The 21442-nt window shown below is 37.3% G+C and overlaps 1 protein-coding gene across 2 annotated transcripts in view; it reads right to left on the reverse strand.

Moving 5' to 3' along the window:
• Gabra3 (gamma-aminobutyric acid type A receptor subunit alpha3) overlaps positions 1-21442 on the reverse strand; it is a 235194-nt gene that overhangs the window by 140101 nt on the left and 73651 nt on the right. For both annotated transcript variants that reach the window (XM_037199298.1, XM_037199297.1), the window contains exon 3: positions 6046-6167. In XM_037199298.1, coding sequence (XP_037055193.1) covers positions 6046-6167 — 122 coding nt within the window. The remainder of the gene's footprint in view (positions 1-6045; positions 6168-21442) is intronic.

Below are 21442 nucleotides of genomic sequence, written 5' to 3' on the forward strand. Positions count from 1 at the left end.
GAGTAGACCAGTCCAGGCACCCTCTCAATCAATGCAATTAGTCCAAGGTGGGGTTATCCTTGTAGATTCCTGGCAACTTCCCTGGCACCCTGCCTTTTCCTATTCCCATGGTGACTTCATTTATCATGGTATCTCTTTCCTTACTCTCCCATTCTGTCCTTGTTCCAGCTTGAAACTTCCATTTCCTTATGTTCTCATCCCCCATTCTTTGCCCTCCATTACCCACCTTACTCCCAGTTTGGTCATGTAGATCTCATCTATTTCTCCTATGCTGGGTTATCTACATGTTCATGTTAAGGTCCTCCTTGTTAGCTAGCTCTAGAGCTGTGAGTTGTAGTCTAGTTATCCTTTGCTTTACATCGAGTATCCACTTATGAGTGAGTACATACTATGTTTGTCTTTCTGAGTCTGGGTTACCACACTCAGGATATTTTCTAGTTCCATCCATTTGCATGCAAATTTTATGATGTCATTGTTTTTTACCACTGAGTAGTACTCCATTGTAGTGGTATTGTGTTCCCCAAAAATTGTGTACCCTAATAAATTCATCTGGGGTCAGAGAACAGGACAGCCACTAGATACAGAGGCTAGAAAATGGTGGCACTCATGCCTTTAATCCTAGCATTCCAGAGGGAGAAATCCATCTGGGATCTCTGTGAGTTCAAGGCCACATTGGAAAGAGCCAGACATGGTGACACACGCCTTTAATCCCAGGGAGTGAGTTTTTCATCTCAAGGAGTGATGGTAGAAGGCAGAAAGATATATAAGGCATGAGGACCAGGAACTAGAAGCTTTGGCTGGTTAAGCTTTCAGGCTTCTAGCAGCACAGTTCAGCTGAGAGCCATTCAGATATGAGGACACAGAGGCTTCCAGTCTGAGGAAACAGGATCATCTGAGAAATTGGCCAGGTGAGGTTAGCTGTGGCTTTTTCTGTCTCTCTGATCTTCCAGTGTTCACCCCAATACCTGGCTCAGATTTGATTTCATTAATAAGAACTTTTAAGATTCATGATACACTCCATTGTGTATATGTTCCACATTTTATTTATCCATTCTTCAGTTGAAGGGCATCTAGGTTGTTTCCAGGTTCTGGCTATTACAAACAATGCTGCTATGAACATAGTTGAGCATGTATCCTTGTGGTAAGATTGAGCATTCCTTGGGTATATGCCCAAGAGTGGTATAGCTGGGTCCTGAGGTAGATTGATTCCAATTTTCTGAGAAATCACCATACTGATTTCCAGTGTGGCTGTACAAGTTTGCATTCCCACCAACAGTGGAGGAGTGTTCCCTTTGCTCCACATCCTTTCCAACATAAGCTGTCTTCAGTTTGATCATAGCCATTCTGACAGGTGTAAGATGGTATCTCAGAGTCATTTTGATTTGCATTTCCCTGTATTCTAATTCAGTTACATTTGGTTAAAGAGCAAGCATTGTACATTGTGAATTTCTCCTCTATTTCAATAGTCAATCTGGACTTAAAGAGACCATTTCTTGGGGCTAGGGAGAGATTTGTCAATAAAACATTTGTCTCCAAAGCATAAAGACCTGAATTCAAGCACCACAATCCAGGTAAAAATTGTTGCACAATTGGGGTGCAGTTGTAATTTCAATGCTGGGAAGACAGAAACAGAGATCCTTGGGCCTCAGTGTCAGCCATTATAGTCTAATTAGTCAGCTCCAGGCCAGCAAAAGATATATGGCATTCCTGAAAGTTGCCATGTGGCCTCCACATGCACATGTGTATCACACACACACACACACACACACACACACACACACACACACACACACACACACACAAGAGACAGACAGACAGACGTCAGAGACAGAGTTTCAGCATGTATCCTAGGCTGGTTTCAAGTGTTCTATGTATCCTAGAGTAGTCTCAATGTTACAATGAACCCCAAGGTGGTCTTGAACTTACTATCCTCTTGTATCAGCTTCCAGAGTGCTGAAATTACAATCATGAAATCATCATATCAGTATTCTTTTAATTTTGTAAACCAGAATATGATCTGCCTTGGGAAATATTACCAGGAAACTTGAAAAGAATATCTTTCTGTTATTGATGATTGGAATGGCATTTAAGTCAATTGGTTGTTAATGTGTGCTAATTTTCTGCTGCTTATATTTGTTCTCTATGTTTCATTTGAGAAAACAGGGTTGAAATTTGAACTGTAGTTCTTTCTCCATTCTTTCTCAGCTTTTCTTAATTTATCCACAAGCTCAGATATCAATTCAGGAATCTTTTATATTATCATATTTCTTGATGAAGTAATTCTTTAGCCTTATGAAATAATCTCCTTTACTCACATCAGTGTTCTTTGCTCTTTATTTGTATTCCTGATATTAAAAGAATAAGTCCAGTCTTCTTTTGATTTGTGTTAACATAGTGCATCTTATCCCCTCATTTTATTTTTATCTACTAATATTTTTAACTTTAAAGTGCTTTTCTCTTAGCTAGAAAGTTTGTTTTACTTTTTATTAAATTACCATTTATCATTATTATATTGATGTGTGTACACTGCATCGACATCACTCCCACCCCTCTATCCCCACCTCTACTTTCTTTCATGCTCCGTTTCAATTTCATGACCTCTTCCAACTTGACTCTTTCTAACTTTAAGTGTTAGTGTTTTAGACATGTGTTTGCCTTCTTTTTTCAGCCAACCTCACCTGGCCAACTCCTTAGCTGATCTTGTATCCATGAATCCTCAGACTGAAAGCCTCTGAGTCCTCACCTCTGAGGGTCTCAGCTGACCTGCTGCTAAAAGCTTCTAGTTCCTGGTCCTCGTGCCTTATATACCTTTCTGCTTCCTGCCATCACTTCCTGGGATTAAAGACCTGTGTCCTTCTCAAGCAAGATATGAGATTTCATGTGCAGAGATTAAAGGTGTGTGCCACTACTACCTGGCTCTGCTTCCAGTGTGGCCTTGAATTTACAGAGATCCAGATGGATCTCTGCCTCTGAGTGATAGGATTAAAGGTGTGTATACTACCATTTTTCTGTCTTCTATGTCTATCTAGTGGCTGTTCTGTCCTCTGACTCCCAGATAAGTTTTATTTGTTAGAGCACAAATAAAATATCACCACATTTCCTCTTTTTTTGTCTAAAGAAAAAAGTTATAACTACTATAAGAAAAACTATATACAAAAGTACAATAAGTATATACAATATATACTGTCAAGAATTACATTAACAATGTCCAATTCATTAACATTTGACAAATTCAGACAAAAAATTTCATTATTTATCCTACTTTTGTGACTCCAATACAAAATTTGTATACAATATACAAAAATCCAATCCAATATAAAATATTTAAAACTAGTAGTTGCCTTTTAAAAGTTGCCTTTTAAAAGTAGATTCAATAATCTACCTTTTTATCTTATCATATATAGTCTCTTTTTTCTTTTCAGAATAGATTCTATAATCTACCCTTTATCTTATATCTATATACTCTTTTTTTTCTTTTCAGAGTACATCCAATAATCTACCTTGTATACTACTATTTGTATATCATTTTTCTTCTAGAGTAGATTCACTAATCTACCTTTTATCTAATCATGTAATCTTTTTTTCCATACTCAAAAATTTTTGACTGGACAGTAGCCATTGTGAAGTCTTCTTCATTGACTATTAGGTTTTTGTTTGTTTCTTTGTTTGTTTGTTTTTCTTTTCTTTTTTTTTCTTTTTTTTTTTTTTTTTTTTTGGTTTTTCAAGACAGGGCTTCTCTGTGTAGTTTTGGTCCCTGTCCTGAATCTCCCTCTGTAGACCAGGCTGGCCTCAAACTCACAGAGATCCACCTGGATCTGCCTCCCAAGTACTGAGATTATAGGCATGTGCTACCACTGCCTGGCCAGCTATTAGGTTTTATGTTATAAACACAGATATTCTTGACATTTGTTATGGTTTCAAGTTATTTTGAAGCTTAACTTTAAGCTTGGGTATGTATGACTAGATCAGCTTTTAGTATTGGAATATTATTGAATCTCATTGAGGCTCTATCCTTCAGAAAAATCCTACCTCGTACTCAATGTAGTATGTCTTTAGTAGAAACATAAGTTACTCTCAACTCTGTTGTGCCTCCCTATTTTTAAGTTGGCTTTCATCCTACCTTAGATTGTTGCATTGTTTGAATAACCTGAAAATACTTGCCTGAAAGCTTACAAAGGCTCCTCTGCAGATTTCTGGGTCTCACTCTGGTTCTTTGTCACACTATTTCTCTTCCTTTTTCTCTCTTTCCCTGCCTTTCTCCCTCTTCTTCATGTTACTTCACTATGTTCTTAGTAGTAAGGATTTCATCTCCTAGAGTAAAGAGGCTAATATCCTAACACCTTACTTTTCTGACTCTGCAATTTGTCACAAACTTTGTTCTTTCCCATAATCACTTATCCAGGATAAATACAATTAATGTATGATTGGTCTCTTCTTCCAGTACTGCCCTACAGCAATGCATTATTTCTATCACATAACTGTCATATAGAGTTATTCTAAAAACAATTAACAAAAATCCTGGAAATACTTTTTTTTTAAATTTATTTAGGAAATGTGTATTTTAATGGTAGGGTGTAGTAAATCCAAAAATTGTTTGAAGATGAAGTGAAAAACTGAGTAGATAAAATAATAAAACTACTATGCTATGCTAGAATTAGTATTATCAATATAAATGCACCACACATAAACATCTACATTGATATGCATATGTACTTATTTGTGTACATGTGTTTATAACTATATACAGGTTTTTACATAGCATGTCAATGCACATATGTGTGCATACACACATGTATGTCTACCACTTCTAAGTTCTGTTCACTGAAACAGAAGCAATGATGCCACTATTACAAAAAGAATACCTAGAACTCAGAATATAACTCCTTACAAAAGATCTATTTTTGAAAAGTGACTGATTTGTAGGATGAATCAGGCAAGACACAAGATAGTCAAAAATGAATCATGACTTCTATTAAACAATTTTTCAAAACATGGCATAGCCATATCAACAGAACACAGAAGCCAAACTGAAATGATTCAGAGTAGGCAAATATGGCAAATTGGAAGCTAAATTTTTCACCAAAATGAATAATGTTGTTTTCAAATGCATTAAGATAAGAAAATTCATACAGGTGATTAGCTAATTAAAAAAACGGAAATACACATGATGCCTTTTAATAATGCCCTCTTCAAAATATATAGGATATATAATGGATTTATAGCCATCACTGTCACTGTTTATGCAAGATAATATTTGGAAGAAGAGCAGAGTAGTCTCAATATTAGCATTTCTCCATATGTTAACTATTAAGTATAAGCTGAAAAATTGTAATTCCAGGGTACATGACCTGGTAGACATTAAGATTTAAATACTGAACACATGTACACACACACACACACACACACACACACACACACACACACACACACATAAACACACACACATAAACACACACACACACACACACACACACACACAGTCTCCTTCTGGAATAATTCCCCAAGAAAGGTCCAATTAGCTCTTGTACTTTTGTTTCCAAAAATGAATAAAGAATACCTTAGGGTTAAAAGGGCATGGTGATATTCAAGCCTGGATAGAATCCAAATCAAGGGACATTGTTATAAGGGACATTTTGGTTATAGTTAGGAAATTTGAATAGGAACACAAATTAGAAATGAGTATTAGGTTAAGTTGTATGTGTATTATTTATAAAAATAATTCCTTTGTTTTGTGGAATTATATAATGAAGTCTTTAACAATAAAAAGGCATATTATATGTGACTATGAAATTGGGGAGAATTAAACACATATACCTGCATATTTGCCATTCAACATAACCCATAGCATAATGTATTTGTCTTGCTTAATGAAATCCTACAAAACTAGATGCGAGGTCACTCACTGAAGTGAAAGATAAGAATGAAATTCTAATGTTCAGAGTGAAGAAACTCAACTGTACACTAAGCCCCATGGTCAACAGAAGGCATTTTATTACTTTTTAAGGGGCAATATCTTAGCAGAGAGCTTTTCAAAGATTAACTGACCTCCAAGCCCAGGTCGAAGCCGGTTATCATAGCCATCCAGAAGCCGATCCAAGATTCTAGTAAAGATAGTGATGTTATCAGTGCTGTCGTCAGGAATGTCTGGAGCATGCTTGGGAGAGAGTCTGCAAAGGAAAATAAGAGTTCTTAATAGGCAACAATTACATGACTAACCATTTGAATTCTAAGTAGACAAGGCAAATTTAATAGCTGTACGTCTTGACCACAGAGCAAGCAATTTCTATTTGCTACAATAATTGCCTGTGTAGGAAGAACAGTACTCAACACTTGCATTGTTCCTTCTACATCTGCATGAAGTTTGCCAGGTACATGTTCCAGCCTCATCTCAGCAGCAGACAAACAAACAGAAATCCTGGACACAATGCTGCTGGGAACAATACCTGGCAGACATTTGATTGTTCAAATTAAAGAAGAAAAATGTTATTACTGAGAACTTAACCTCCAATATAGTCCAGAGAGACACATGATCACAGAAGAACAGAGTCAGATAAAACCTTGAACTACCCTCAGGCCCCACCATATAGAGACAGCAACCAAATCCAGTAGTAGTATAGAAAATACAGAGTGTCTCTTCTCTCTCATTTTATGCATGCAGAAACAAGCTGAGAGAAGAAACCAAATTTTCTCACACTCATCACTAACAGAGGCAGAGATAGGACAATAATTGAAAACTCTCTGATTTTCTACTCCATCCTGCTTCTTTGATTTGGATGCCTTCTGAAAGTCCTTCTGAGTACCATGTGCTTTTCTGAACATATAATCATGCCCAAACACTATGATAGATATTTTTACTCTATATAAGAGGAGCTTTGTGTTATTAGAGAGAATAAGGATTATTGTTTTGTTTGTTTGTCACAGTTGTTTTTCTTAATCACTAAATAATATTCCATTGTGTAAAGGTACCACATTTTCTTTATTCATTCTTCAGATACTAAACATTTCAGCTTTTTCCATTTGTTGGATACTGTAAAAAGAGAAGCAATAAACATTGCTGAGCAGTAGGCATCTATATAGTATAAAATGGAGTCCTTTGGGTCTTGTGGGCTGCAAGAATATATCATAGAGAATCAGCTGTGCATTAAAGCTGAACTTTGACCGGCCAAGGGTCTGTCAAAAGGAAAAGCCATTTATTATTGGTGTTACCCAGCCTTTAATATTCCAGCTGTCTTCTGCTGTGAAATCCTTGTGTGCCCAGACCAATTGGTAAACAGTTCAGCTTCCCAGACCTGCTGAACCGACTAAGTTACTAACTGCCCTGCTGAGCTTAGGAGACAAGCTAGCAGGAGACTAGACATCTAGTCTAGCACCTAGTTTCCTGTGCTAATGAAGCTCAGACCATCCCCTGGCCTTGAGGAGGCCTAATGGTTCTCCAGAGCATTTTGACTGAGAACAAAAGAGATTTTTACATAACAAAGTGAGAGATAAAAAAAAAAATCCTGAGGAGGCAGGGAACCAGGTGCCCAAGGAAAGAAAAGGCAGGCATTTTCTATAGACAGAGAACAGCATGGAGAAGAGAAAAGAGAATGGAAGAACTAGATGGGTAAGAACTTGAGAGGAACAAACAGATGGAAAAGAACTAGATTGAAGGGCTAGAAGAGAGTACTAGAGGAATGAGATGGAAGGTGAGGAAGAGCCAGACAGGGAAATACTAGCTTGGTAAGAACAAGCTGAAAAGGACCTAGTTGAGGCAGAATTAAGAGGAGAGAATTAAGATAGAACTTAGAGGGAGCAATAGATAAGTATAGAGAGAAATCAGGAAAGAAAGGAGTTAGACATGAGAACAGAACTGAAGCTGTGTATATAGGATGTTATGCCAGAGGAATTAAAGCAAGTGGACTATAGTGTTCCGTGTGCTGAGATTCTATTTCCCGAAAATAGTCCTAGCCGTTAATAGTTCTCTCTCCTGAGCCCCTGGGATGTATAATATTAAGGCTGGTCCCTCTAATATTATACAAGATTTGGGTATACACCCAAGAGTAGTTTAGCTAGATCATGTGGTGGATCTTCTTCTAGCTCTTTGAGGAACCTCCACAGTGATTTCCATATTATTTCTATTGTGTCTGCATCAGTTTTCATTGCCACAAACAGTGACTGAATGTTCCTCTTTCCCCATATCCATGCACGTATCTGCTTTCATTTAAGTTTTCTCATCTTGGCCATACTGAGTGAGGTAAGATGAAATCTGAAATTAATTTGAACTTGCATTTCCCTAATGGCTAAGGATGACTTTAAAAAAAAAAAAAAAAAAAAAAAAATTCATCCATTTGTATTCTTTTGAGAATTCTTTGTTCAGGTTTATAACCTAATTTTAATTGGGTTTGTATTCTTAATGCATCTTGTAACCCTCAGCAGAGAAGCTTCTATTTTCCATAGATAGCTATTAATACAGAGACATACAACTGATCAGGGTACAGAGAATAAAAGACTATAGAATTTGTAGCCCTAAATGGGACATCAATATCACATCTCCTCCTCCCAATGCTCCAAGATCATTGTGGAAGAGGGGACTGAAAGATTATAAGTGCTAGAGGTGGTGACTGACAAGGAAATTTATCTGGATTCACAGCATGCACACTTGTGAAAGCTCAAGACAGACCAAATCTCAGCATGAAGAGGGGAGGTTAGCATGAAATTCTACCACTTCATGAGGAGGTATTGTTAGTTACTGACTATTGAGAGAGGAAGAGTCACTTTTCTTTAAGAATGAGACCCCTGATAGGTTGATGATGCTCCAGTGGAAGACCACATATTCAGGAATAAATGGGCAGTGTAGACTGGATTCGAAGGTTGTAAAAATGAAAAAGGAAGGGAGATGGACACAAAAAAGTAGATCTGGGAACAGCTGAAGTAGGTAGTGAGTATAATCAAGACATCAAAGATTCTCATAGAACTAAATAATTTTTTAAAAGTCAATGCTAAATATAGCCTCATTTTCTCAGTGAATTTCTCTATTTTACACTTAATCAAGATTCTCAAGGAACTAATAAAATGTCAATGCTAAATTCAAGCCAAAAATATTGTTAGTTAATTTCTCTATGATTTTTTATACTTTTTACTGATACATTTTCTCTTGCATAGAGAACCAAATGTTGTTTTATAGTAGAACGCTCATTGGAACCTTCTTTTCAATAACTGAAGTAGAACAAGATATTGTAGCTTTTGCTTATCCAAAGATACTTTAGGAAAATAGCCATGGTACATCATGATAATTGAGGACCTTAGAGATCACATAATTCTTTTCCCTTTACCTAGGAAACAGTAGCACCAATGAAAGAAAGAAACTATACAGAGATATGTGCATATTAAATTGATGAGATGGATGCCATAACCATAACCACTATTCTTCATATCTATCACTGTTGATTAGATCAAATAAGATAATGATAATTTTCCATAAATAATAACAATTAGGCTGCCAACACACTATCTGTGGGTTAAGCAATTTTAATAATTATTTAGTCATAAAAATATATTGGTAGTAAATTCAGGGGATTAGAATAAGATAATTGATAATAATTAAGGTGTCGGTTCTATCCCCACCACTCAATATAGATGGCTTCTTTCTTTTTTTTTAATATAAATGCTTGCAGAGACTGTACTATATCCTTCTGAGGTCTTTGATGTGGTTAAAGACTAGATACTTACAATTTTCCTTAGTTATGATAAAAGATAAGTTAGATATGAAACCTTAAACTCACAAATATAAGATAAATATCTTCTTTCATATTGTAACTCTAATTCTTACTTGATAATTGTTTTATTATATGTAATTTTACTATGTTGAAGTTAAAACCTTCCTTTTTAAAAAAAGAAAAAAGGGGAAGTGCTGTGGATATCACTCTATATAAATAAAGCACTGATGGCCAGTGACCAGACAGGAAGTATAGGCGGGACAAGGAGAGAGGAGAATTGAGGAAGAAGAAAGGAAAGGGAAACCGCCTGGAGCTGCTGCCAGGACAAGGAAGATGTAAAGTACCGGTAAGTCACAAGCCATGTGACAAAGTAAAGATTAATAGAAATGGGCAAAATATAAGAGTAGGAGCTAGACAATGATAGGCCTGAGCTAATTGCCAAACAGTTTAAATAATGTAAGAGTCTGTGTGTTTATTTTATAAATGGGCTCTGGGACTGGCAGGACTTGGCAGCAGGAGCTGGAGAGAAATTCTCCAGCAACAGGCAACCATTGAGCCTGCATGGGTCTGTACCAGGCCCTCTGCATAAATGCTGTGGTTCTTTAGTTTGGGGTTTTTGTTGGACTCCTAACAGTGGAACTGGGGTGTGTCTGACTCTTTTGCCTACTCAAGGGACCTATTTCCTCCAACTGTCCAGCCTTGGACAGAGGGTATATGCATCTTGTTATGCTGTGTTTGGTTAATATCCCATGGATGCCTGTAGCAGGAATCTTAGAAGGTCTTATTAATAAAATCAAACCTGAGGACAGTTATTGGGGTGAATGCTGGAAAATTAGAGAAGCAGAACAAGCCACAGCTTCCTCACCTTGACAGTTCCTCAGCTGATCCTGTTTCCTCAGACTGGAAGCTTCTGTGTCCTCATCCCAATGGCTCTCAACTGAACTGCTGCTCGAAAGCCTGAGGCTTAACCAGCTAAAAGTGTCTAGTTCCTGGTCTTCACACCTTATATACCTTTCTGCTATTTGCCATCACTCCCTGGGATTAAAGGCTCACTTCTTGGGATTAAAGGCATGTGTCACCATGCCTGGCTGTTTCCAATGTGGCTTTGAACTCACAGAGATCCAGAGGGATTTCTGCTTCTGGAATGCTAGGATTAAAGGTATGAGTGCCAACATTTTCTAGGCTCTGTATCTAGTGGCTGTCCTGTTCTTTGACCCCAGATAAGTTTATTAGGATGCACAATATTTTGGGGAACACAATACCAAAACAGATGCCTGCTCTTTTCTGAAGAGCAACAGAAGAACAATGGATCTGGGGGAGAAGTGAGGTAGAGAGTTGGAAGAAGGAAAAGGAGGAGAGGCTGTAGTTGGGATGTATTATATGAGAGAAGAATAAATAAAATAGAATAAAATAAATGTTTATATTTTGAGAATTTAATGTGTGAGTACTGTACTTAAATCATTTACACCACCTCCTCCCAACTGCTCCTGTGTCCTCCATATTCCCTGTCAAATCTTTAATTAGTTATATAGGATATGATGTAAATCTGTACATATAAATATACTATGCTAAATGTTCCTTATATGTGCATATGTTTATAACTAAACACTTGGGATTGGATAACCTATTGGAGGTCCTCATCCCTGAAGAAGACTGATTCTCCCTCTCTCAGCAGCTATTAATTGTCTGTAGCTCTTCACCTATGAATAGAGCCTTGAGAGATGGCCCCCATTCTTGGTGGCAGGTCAACTGCATGTAAAACAATATCCCCTACCTTAGAAAGCTTGGGAAGGGGTAAGTAAATTACTTTGCAAGTGAGGACTGTTTAATTTCTACCCCAAAACTTTTAATAATGAAATGAGAAGCCTTTAAAATATGTGTAATTTTAGGCTATGAGAAAAAGTTCATAGACCATGTACAGATTAAATACTGAATGCCAGTACCACAAGTATTAGTTAAACCTCATTAAGGATCACAGTGTGTTTATGTTTAGGGAAAGAAAGAGAAGCACAGCTGTAGAGTTGCTGATGCAGTTCATACAACCACCCAGTGAGAAGAAAAATGCATTTCAATAAAAGAATGGCAATTTCCTTAATTCGGCATATCTCCTAGAAGAAAATAAACTTTTATAAAAAAAAGATTCTAAAATACTGGGCAGATTATATCTCTCCACTTTTCCCTAGGCTTCCAAAAATTTTGAAGGATTACCAAATAGAATCCCAGTTCCTTAGTCTGACATTCATAACATTCTATATATGTTCTGAATATATGTTTACAGTTGTAAATTCCACTACTTTACATTTGGATCAGAAATTATAGACAGGTCAATTTATTTCATTTCTTAGTATTCTCAGGTTTTTCATTCTTCAAGAGCAGTCTTTACTATTAGTGTGAAATCAAACTGAAAATTTAACCCTAAGAACATTCATTACACATTATTCAGGTAGTAATCAGAAACACCTGAAATCCAATTGCACACATTGTACTATCTGTAAGAAGGTATTTGATAAAGAATGAATGGAGTTTGACTAGGACATGTGTATATAACTTATTATGGTTCAGATATAAAGTGTCCTCCCAAATGCTCATATTTTGAAGGTTTTGTCCTCAGCTGATAGTCGTGTTGAGAAGTGATCTGAATAGTTTATATTAGTTTTTATTGTGTATTATTAGTAATTGGGGTCTAGTGGAGAAAATAGGCCACTAGGAGTTTGCCATTGAATGGTGTGTGTGTGTGTGTGTGTGTGTGTGTGTGTGTGTTTGTGTGTGTATTCTCTGTCTCTCTCTGTGTCTCTGTATCTCTCTTTCATCCATCTCTTTCTCTCTGCCTCTATGTCTCTGTGTGTGTCCCCTACCTTTCTTGTTTTCTAGAAACTATGAAATAAGTGGCTTTTCCACAACATTCTGCTGCCATAATGCTCTGATTCACTACATATAGGTACAGAGGCAATGCACCCAAGTGACCACAGACTAAAATCTCTGAAACTCTGAGCCAAAATAAATCATTCTGCTCTTAAATTGTTCCCTTCAGTATTTTTTCCATGGAGACAAAAAGTGACATATGATCTTTCTCAAAAACAGCTGTTCTTTTTTGGAAATAGCTTACACAGACTGGTAAACTAGAAAACTTGGCTTGAGACACAACGACTCAACATGTGCCCCACCTGTACACATTAACTTGTTTTTCCAAGTTTATTTAAAATAAAGACTAAATTCTTCATGTTTTCTTATGCACTTAAAAGGAATTTCTGTATATAATCACAAAGACTGACAAAAGTCAATACAAGTTATTCATTATTAAAGCAGTTTCATGAGTCAACTTCAAAATAAGTAAACAAAAAATCAACTCAAAAGTATGACACATCACATGAATTTATTGTTATGATTTGGTTTCGCTTTCATTTAAATTGCTTTTCTTTCCATTACTTAGAAATAAATACAGAAAACTGTTCTATTTTTTCTCCTTGTTTTGAGCTCTAGAAATTTGGGCATTTGAACTGAATTCCAATTTATGCTTTAGGATTCAGAAAGTGCCCAACTGGTATCTCCAGGATTGAGAAATGGTCAAGAGAAGGCCAATACCCTGGAAGACTTAACTACTCTGTGTTATAGATGATGAAACAGCAAAGTAACAGACTGTGGATACATGATTCTACAAAAGAACATAGGCAGAGATCAACTTCAAATGACTAACAATCCAAAGTTTGCAAAGAAGTCACAGTTTATTTACTTTAAAACACTGCCATAGGGGTGCATAATTTTCCAAGTCTCTCATATTTTATCTGAATCATTATAACAATGGTACTAATATATGAGGCAACATTCTGATAAGAGAACTTTCATAAACCAATCTATAAATGATTTATAATAAAGTTTCTGTGTAGAAAAATAATATAAAATAGGAAAGCTATAGTATTAGAAGCATTATGTAGCCTACCACTATTTGATCCTTACCTGATACCCACCACTCTGATTAAAGCAATAAGCTGGACACTAGTTCAAAGCTTTTCAGTCCATCCTAGAGGCTGAAATCCTTACACTGGAGATTCCTGAAAGTCATTGCCTTAAACAAATGACCAAATGAAACATCAGCAAAACTGACATTAGGCAATAAGAAGTCAAGGCATCATCTATGGAGCTTACCTACTCATGGCCTCACATACCCATCTTTGTAGCTGGAGATTTCTCCAGTCTCCCCAGGCCCACAGCCACTTGGACCCAAGTAAACATGCAGACTTATATTACTTATAATCTGTATGGCTGTGGCAGGCTTCTTGCTATCTAGCTTTTATATCTTAAATTTATAGAGTTCTTCTCATTTTTTGTTTGTCTTTTCCTCTATATAAGCCTCTACCTTCTTCATGATGTTATTCATAAGGCTGGTTTCTTCTGCTTCTTCCATTTTTTGATGGTCAGTTCTAGATGTTGGAGGAGGGCTAGGTTCTGGTGATGCTGTATTGCTCTTAATTTTGTTGTATGTACTTCTGTCTTGATGTCTGCCCATCTCCTAGTGGTTCATTCTTGGTCTTATCAACACACTTGGTTCAGACAGAGCTGACAGATTCAGGAAGTCTCTCTCTCTTGTCCAGATGGGAGCTCTTGTCCAGATGGGAAGACCAGGGCAGGATGGGAGCCGGGGGCTGGTCTCTAAGCCTCAGGAAGTGGCTGCGTTCTTGGGTGATGATGGGCATGGGGGCAGGGTATTGAGATTGCAGGGTCTGCCAGGGGTCTTGGAGAAGAGGAGCCTTCCAAGTAGGGCTAGAAGGGAACCTGCCTGGTGGCCAGAACCTGGGGCCAAGTTGGGCAGGTCTTCCCCGGAGTGGCTGTGCCCAGGGATGGGATCTAGGCTGAGCCCAGGAACTCCTTTTATCTTAAATTAACCCATTTCTATTAATCTATAAGTTGCCGTGTGGCTTGTCGCTTACCAGTATCTTTACATCTCACTTCTCAAGGTGGCAGCTAGCAGTGTCTCCTGACTCAGCCTTCCACTTCCCAGAATTCTCCTCTCCTTAACCCACCTACACTACATTTCCTGCCTGGCTACTGGCCAATCAGCATTTTATTTATCAATCAGAGCAGTACCTTCACAGCATGCAGAAAGACATCCCACAGCACATCTTTGTACTGTATCACAAATACTACATTTCCATTTTACAATGTAAAAATAATCAAATGGCATTTCCTGGATCTCCAGGTGCTATAGGAAAACTACACTCTACCAAGTCATGTGGTTAAGACAATAAAGTAATCAAGTTTGAAAGAGTACTATATATCAACTAATTCTTATTGTGAAAAACAAAACACTGTAAGTGACTGATAGAATAGGGACTATCACCAGGCTCTGTTGGTTTCAATCTGAGCTCTGTAACTCTTTAGCTATGTCAACTCAATCCCTATCTCCATATTTAATCTCTAAAATGGGCTAACAGAATCACCAAACTAATGGTTTTGTTGTATTACATACAGATGAACCTATAGAAAGCCTTTAGAATAGTGTTTCATACATAGTAAAATATAAGCTTTAAATTAACATGATGGAATAAAAGAACTATAAATACAAGTATAAAATTTCAATTTGAGTTTTCAAAAATCTACTTATAAGCCTGAGATCTTTGGTGCTTGTCTGTAGTTCCAACATTCAAAAGTCTAAGGCAGGAGATTAATCCAATATTGAGGTCAGCCTACACTGTATAGCAAGTGTAAAGCCATCATGGGTTATACATCAAAAATCACAGGTTTTTTTCTTTTGCTTTGCTTCTTTTTTAGAAAAAAAGCCAGGCATGGTGGCACCAACACTTAAAATCTCAACAATAGTTTGGCTAAGCCAAAAGAATTGCAAGTTGAAAGCCACCCTGGGCTACATCGTAAGACCTTGTCTCAAAACAGGCCTTTCAATTCTAATTAACAAAAGTATTAAGTAGTAACCAGCTGGGATAAACCATATTACATCAGGAGAGGATCTGAAGGAAATGAGAATTACTACATGCAGATTACAAAGTAAGGAGGAAGTTTAAGAGCTATTTGCTGTGGAATATCATTCTGTATGCTGTGAATGTGCTGCTCTGATTGGTTGATAAATAAAACACTGATTGGCCAGTAGCCAGGCAGGAAGTATAGGCAGGACAAGCAGACAAGGAGAATTCTGGCAAGAGGAAGGCTGAGTGAGGAGATGCCAGCCCACCATCCAGGAAGCAGCATTTAATGGCATACAGGTAAAGCCACAGAACATGTGGCAACATATAGATTAACAGAAATGGACTGAGTTTAAGTGCAACAGATAGTCAGTAGTAAGCCTGAGCTAATAGTCAAGCAGTTTTAATTAATATAAGCTTCTGTGTGTTTACTTGAGTCTGAGCAGCTGCGAGACTTGTGCATAGGAGAGATTTGTCCTGACCGCAGGCAAAGTGAGACAGAGTAAAACTTTCAGCTATAGCTATTAGATAGAAATATATGGAAATTGTATGGGGTCCTGTAATTGGTAGATACTGTAAGAAAGCAGCCTTTAGATCAGTATAGGGTATACCTCCCACTTCCCTGCTTAAGCTACACTCTGTGCTAGCAATGTAACTTACTGTTGATTGGAGCATAATGCAGAAGATATTCCTGCACAGGATAATAGGGTAAGTATTGACAGTATCTTAGGTGTAAAGTTTGGTTTTGAAATTTTAAGATTTGACAAATTAGTGCTAAACATACTAATGTATTGATTCTGTGATTATAAAAGGATTGTTCTTTTCACCCTTATACTCCAAATCATAATTAATAAAGTGGTGACTAAAGGTGTCAGTTTATGCTATGTGGTGGTATTATGTTACCCCAAATATTGTGCACTCTAATAAACTTATCTGGGGTCAGAGAATAGAACAGCCACAAGATAAACATATAGGTTAGACAGTGGTAGCACACACCTTTAATAATAATAATAATCCTAGCATTCCTGGATCTCTGTGAGTTAAAGGCCAAGCATGGTGACACACGCCTTTAATCCCAGGAAGTAATGGCAGGAGGCAGAAAGGTATTTAAGGCATGAGGATGAGAAACTATAGCCTGGTTAATCTTTTAGGCTTTGAGCAGCAGTTCATGTAAGACACATTTAGATGAGGACTCAGAGTCTTCCAGTCTGAGGAAACAGGATCAGCTGAGGAATTGGCAAGGTGAGGTGGCTGTGGCTTGTTCTGCTTCTCTGATCTTCTAGCATTCACTCCAATACCTGGCTCCAGGTTTGTTTTTATTAATAAGACTGTCTAAGTTTCATGCTACAATGCTGATTAAAAGAACTGAGAAATATGGTTTTTAATTATTGTGAAATTATATGTATGCTTGCATGGAGTTATGTGATTATGAATACAGAAGACCACTAAGACTAAATGTGTCATGCTATGGATATCTGTGCTGTGGATATTGCTCTATATAAATAAAACACTGATTGCCAGTAGCCAGACAGGAAATCTAGGTGGGACTAACAGAGAGGAAAATTGAGGGAACAGGAAGGGAAGGAGGAGACTGCCTGGAGCCACCGCCAGGACAAGGAAGATGTAAGGTACCAGTAAGCCATGAGCCATGTGGCAAAGTAAAGATTAATAGAAATGGGCTAAATATAAGAGTAAGAGCTAGACAATGATAGGCCTGAGCTAATGGCCAAGCAGTTTAAATAATGTAAGAGTCTGTGTGTTTATTTTATAAGTGGGCTCCAGGACTGGCAGGACTGGGTGGAAGCTGGAGAGAAATTCTCCAGCTACAAATGGTGCCCAACATGTTGGCAAGAGTTTCCACCTAAAACCTGAGTAAAAAGATTCTAAAACGGAGCTAAAAACAGTTCCTAGTTGTCTCTTTCAAGCTAGCGGCAGTCTGCATGTTTGAGCTACTATCTACTATGGTGGGTTCCTGGTGTGTGCACTCGACCTGCAGTATGGCAGGAATGAGGCCTCTGCAAGTGGCACATTAAGCTGCATGGTGGATTTAGCCTTTGCTAGTAGAAAACAAAAAGACTCTTCTGGGCTACATACCACTTTGGTAGACCCACTATTTCTGAGAGTTGAAGGCTCCCAGAGCTGGCAAAAAACATACCACTACCATGTTGGGAAGCTGAGGTGGGCAGAGCCAGCAGCCACAGTGCCGTTTCAGTCTTAGAATGCTGCAGTTTAAAGCAATAGATTCACAATAAGACTGATTCAGATGGAATAGTTTACAATGTGTGTAAAAATGTACATAGGCTTAAAAGAGAGAGAAAATGAATATATACAGTTATATAAACAAATAGTTTTTAAAAATAAAGTCTTTAAAGAAACAGTAAAGGTAATAAGCCACATAAATATGGCTATCACACAGAGAATCTGGATTATGTTTTCTTTGATATTTGTAACTGAAGAAAAACATTTGATTGTAAAAGCTGTTGAGTTATGCCAAAATGTGTATTTTAAAGGTACCTTGACTTCAAAATTTGGATTTAAGGATATGTTGCTTTGGAAAGGAGGCTCTGCTTTTGTTTCCACAGAAATCCAGAGGCTATGGATTTGTTCAAGATTAAGATACATCAGGTTTGACCAGCCAAGACCACCTGAAAAGTCTCTGATGACACCATGGCCCAGATGATCCAACATCCAGAACAGTTTCAAGGCAACTGGCTCAGACGACACACTCTCATGGACTACTCCATAATCCTAAAATTTTCTTTGTGTCCCCATAAGATACAGCATCCCCCTCCAGCAGGAAGTAGTAAGAGAAGCTACGCCCAAATTCCCAAATATACCAAGCTGGCTTTAGAGATGGAATTGTCTCACTCCTTCTCTAAACCCAGGCATATTGCTAAAAGAAAAGGTTAAGAGATTCTTGTGTCCCATATCCTATACCCTCTGGTATAGGACAGAGAAAAACCAATATTTTTATTTAAAACAGGTTGATTATGAATGTGATCTCTTTCTAACGAAAAAAAAGGGGTATGATATAGATATATAGGATATAGATATGGTAGGATAAAAGGGTAGATTAATGAACCTAGTTTTAAAGAACAACTTGTTTAAAATGTTTTACATTGGTATAGATTTTAGTTTATTGGTACAAGTTTAAACTTAATTTTGTTATACTATATATATATATATATATATATATTCTCATTTGAGATATTGTTTATGTAACTCATTTAGATTGTAATGGATAATTAAGAAATACAGATTAATAATTAGTCTTCTATGATAGTCAAACTTGTAGCCATGTTAGTTAAGCTTTCTAGGAATACATAGATATAATTCAGTTAGGTAGCTAATCTTCAAACATGTCAAAGACCTACAGAATATGGCATTTAATTTTTTAAAAAACAATTTAGACTTTCTGGACAGTGAGACATGTCTGCTCCTGGCAGAACTGATTTACTTCAGAGAGGAGGATGGGCATTGAAGACACTCTATATGGAGTTTATCTTCTTCTTGGCAAAAATAGTCATTTGGGAAATAAACTGTTATTGCCTGGACTGGTTGATTGACTGGACATGCAGGACCCATAGGAAGCTGACCACTGAACTTTGCTTGGCAAAATCAGGTTCCTGCTTCACAGAGGAAACTGCCAGACATTCTACAGGACACAGAGAGAAGCAAGTGAGAGACTCTAGGCCTGTGGGCTGAAGACAGATGCCCCAACTTTACAGAAGAACTTTGGATGACTGTCCAGGCTGCCAGCCGTCTCTGTCTACTCTCGCAAGACTCCCGACAGTTGCTTGTGTCCTTCTTCCATTTTTCAGGTAACCTTATATCCTTCTGAGGTCTTTGATGTAGTTGAAGACTAGATAGTTATAATTTCCTTAATTATGATTAAAGATAAGTTAGATATAAAACCTTAGACTCAGAAATACAGGATATATATATATATATATATATATATATATATATATATATATTCTTTAATTTCCCAAGTAGATATCATAACTATAATTCATGCTTGATAATTGTTTTGTTATATGTAATTTTACTATGTTAAAGTTAAATCCTTCCTTTTTGAAAAAAAAAAAAAGAAAAGGGGAAGTGCTGTGGATATCTGTATGCTGTGAATGCGTTGCTCTGTTTGGTTAATAAATACAGTGCTGATTGTCCAGTGGCCAGGCAGGAAGTATAGTATAGGCAGGACAAAGAAAGGGGAGAATTCTGGGAACAGGAGGGCTGAGTCAGGAGATGCTACAGCTGCCACCATGAGAAGCAATGTGTAAAGATAGATTAATAGAAATGGGTTAGCCGGGCGGTAGTGGCACACGCCTTTAATCCCAGCACTTGGGAGGCAGAGGCAGGCAGATCTCTCTGAGTTCGAGGCCAGCCTGGGCTACCAAGTGAGTTCCAGGAAAGGCACAAAGCTACATAGAGAAACTCTGTCTCGAAAAACCAAAAAAAAAAAAAAAAGGTTAATTTAAGATATAAGAACTAGATAACAAGAAGCCTGCCACAGCCATACAGTTTATAAGTAATATAAGTCTCTGTGTGTTTACTTGGGTCTGAGTGGCTGCAGGCCTGGGTGGACTGGAGATAACTCCAGCTACAGTGTCAGATCCTCTAGATATGAAATTGTCGGTGATTGTAGGCCTCTGGATGTGGGTGCTGGGAACTAAACTCAGGTCTTCTGTAAAAGCAATACATACTCTTAATCCCAAATACCTTTCTCTAGCCATGAGAATATAAGTTTCAAGATGCAATGACACCAAGTCAGGCTATGTTACATAACAAGAAATAATGAACTCCCCATCACCTTAATTCAACTTAAAATATCAGCCACTACTGATAATCATTTTTGTTTGTTTTTTGAGACAGGGTTTATCTGTATAACAATCCTCACTCACCTAGAACTAGTTCTGTAGATGAAACTGGCCTTGAACTCACAGAGATCCAACTGTCACTGCCTCCAGAGTGCTGGGACTAAAGCCATGCACCACTACCACCCAGCACTACCATATAATCTTGATACAAGTGTCACATCACTTTAGATCATAGCTTCTAATGCACAATGAACTGTGCAACTATGATTCTTAGTCCCCAGTGTTTTTCATTTACCCTCCTTGATACAATTTTTGAGAAAGGGTCTTATATATCCCAGGCCATATATACAAACTTCTGATTTTTCTGCTCCCACCTACTAAGCGCTGAAATTATAGTCATGTGCCACAATACCCAGAAAACAGATACATTTTTCTTTTTCTCTCTTTCCAGAATTCTGGCATGTGGTAACTATATTAATAAGGCTCCTTGGTTCCCTGAATTCAACTTAGTTTGTCCACCATGGCTAAAATGTTGCATAAAGAAAGGTAAATTAAGGCTTACAATTACTGAGCTTTCAAATCTCCTTATGTTCCCTCCTTCCCTCAACTAAAGATCTCCATACCTTATAAGAAAACATGCTTTCCATGATCTATCATCTGCTTGTTTTGAGTTCTTAATCTCTTCCTTGTGGCTTCCTTATACCTACACCACAGTGAGTCATTTTGCAAATTCACCCTGTTCAAATAGTTTCCAATGAAGTGCCTCATTTTTTTTTCATTTGGGACCTATACTGACTCAGCAAACTGAAAAACCTTGATATAACATTCATTTGGTACTCACTTACTAGTTGGGACTGTGCCTGTTGAACCTTTACTTAACTACTGATAGTTGATCATTTTTATCCAGAAAAGTATACTTACATGATAGTTAAACTTAATGTTATTTATATATATAGTTCTAATTTATTGATGGCCAGAATATTAAATCAGAAAATAGAAGTAATAAACTGTATTT

The sequence above is a fragment of the Peromyscus leucopus genome, chromosome X (assembly GCF_004664715.2).
Source record: "Peromyscus leucopus breed LL Stock chromosome X, UCI_PerLeu_2.1, whole genome shotgun sequence".
NCBI classification, from domain to species: domain Eukaryota; kingdom Metazoa; phylum Chordata; class Mammalia; order Rodentia; family Cricetidae; genus Peromyscus; species Peromyscus leucopus.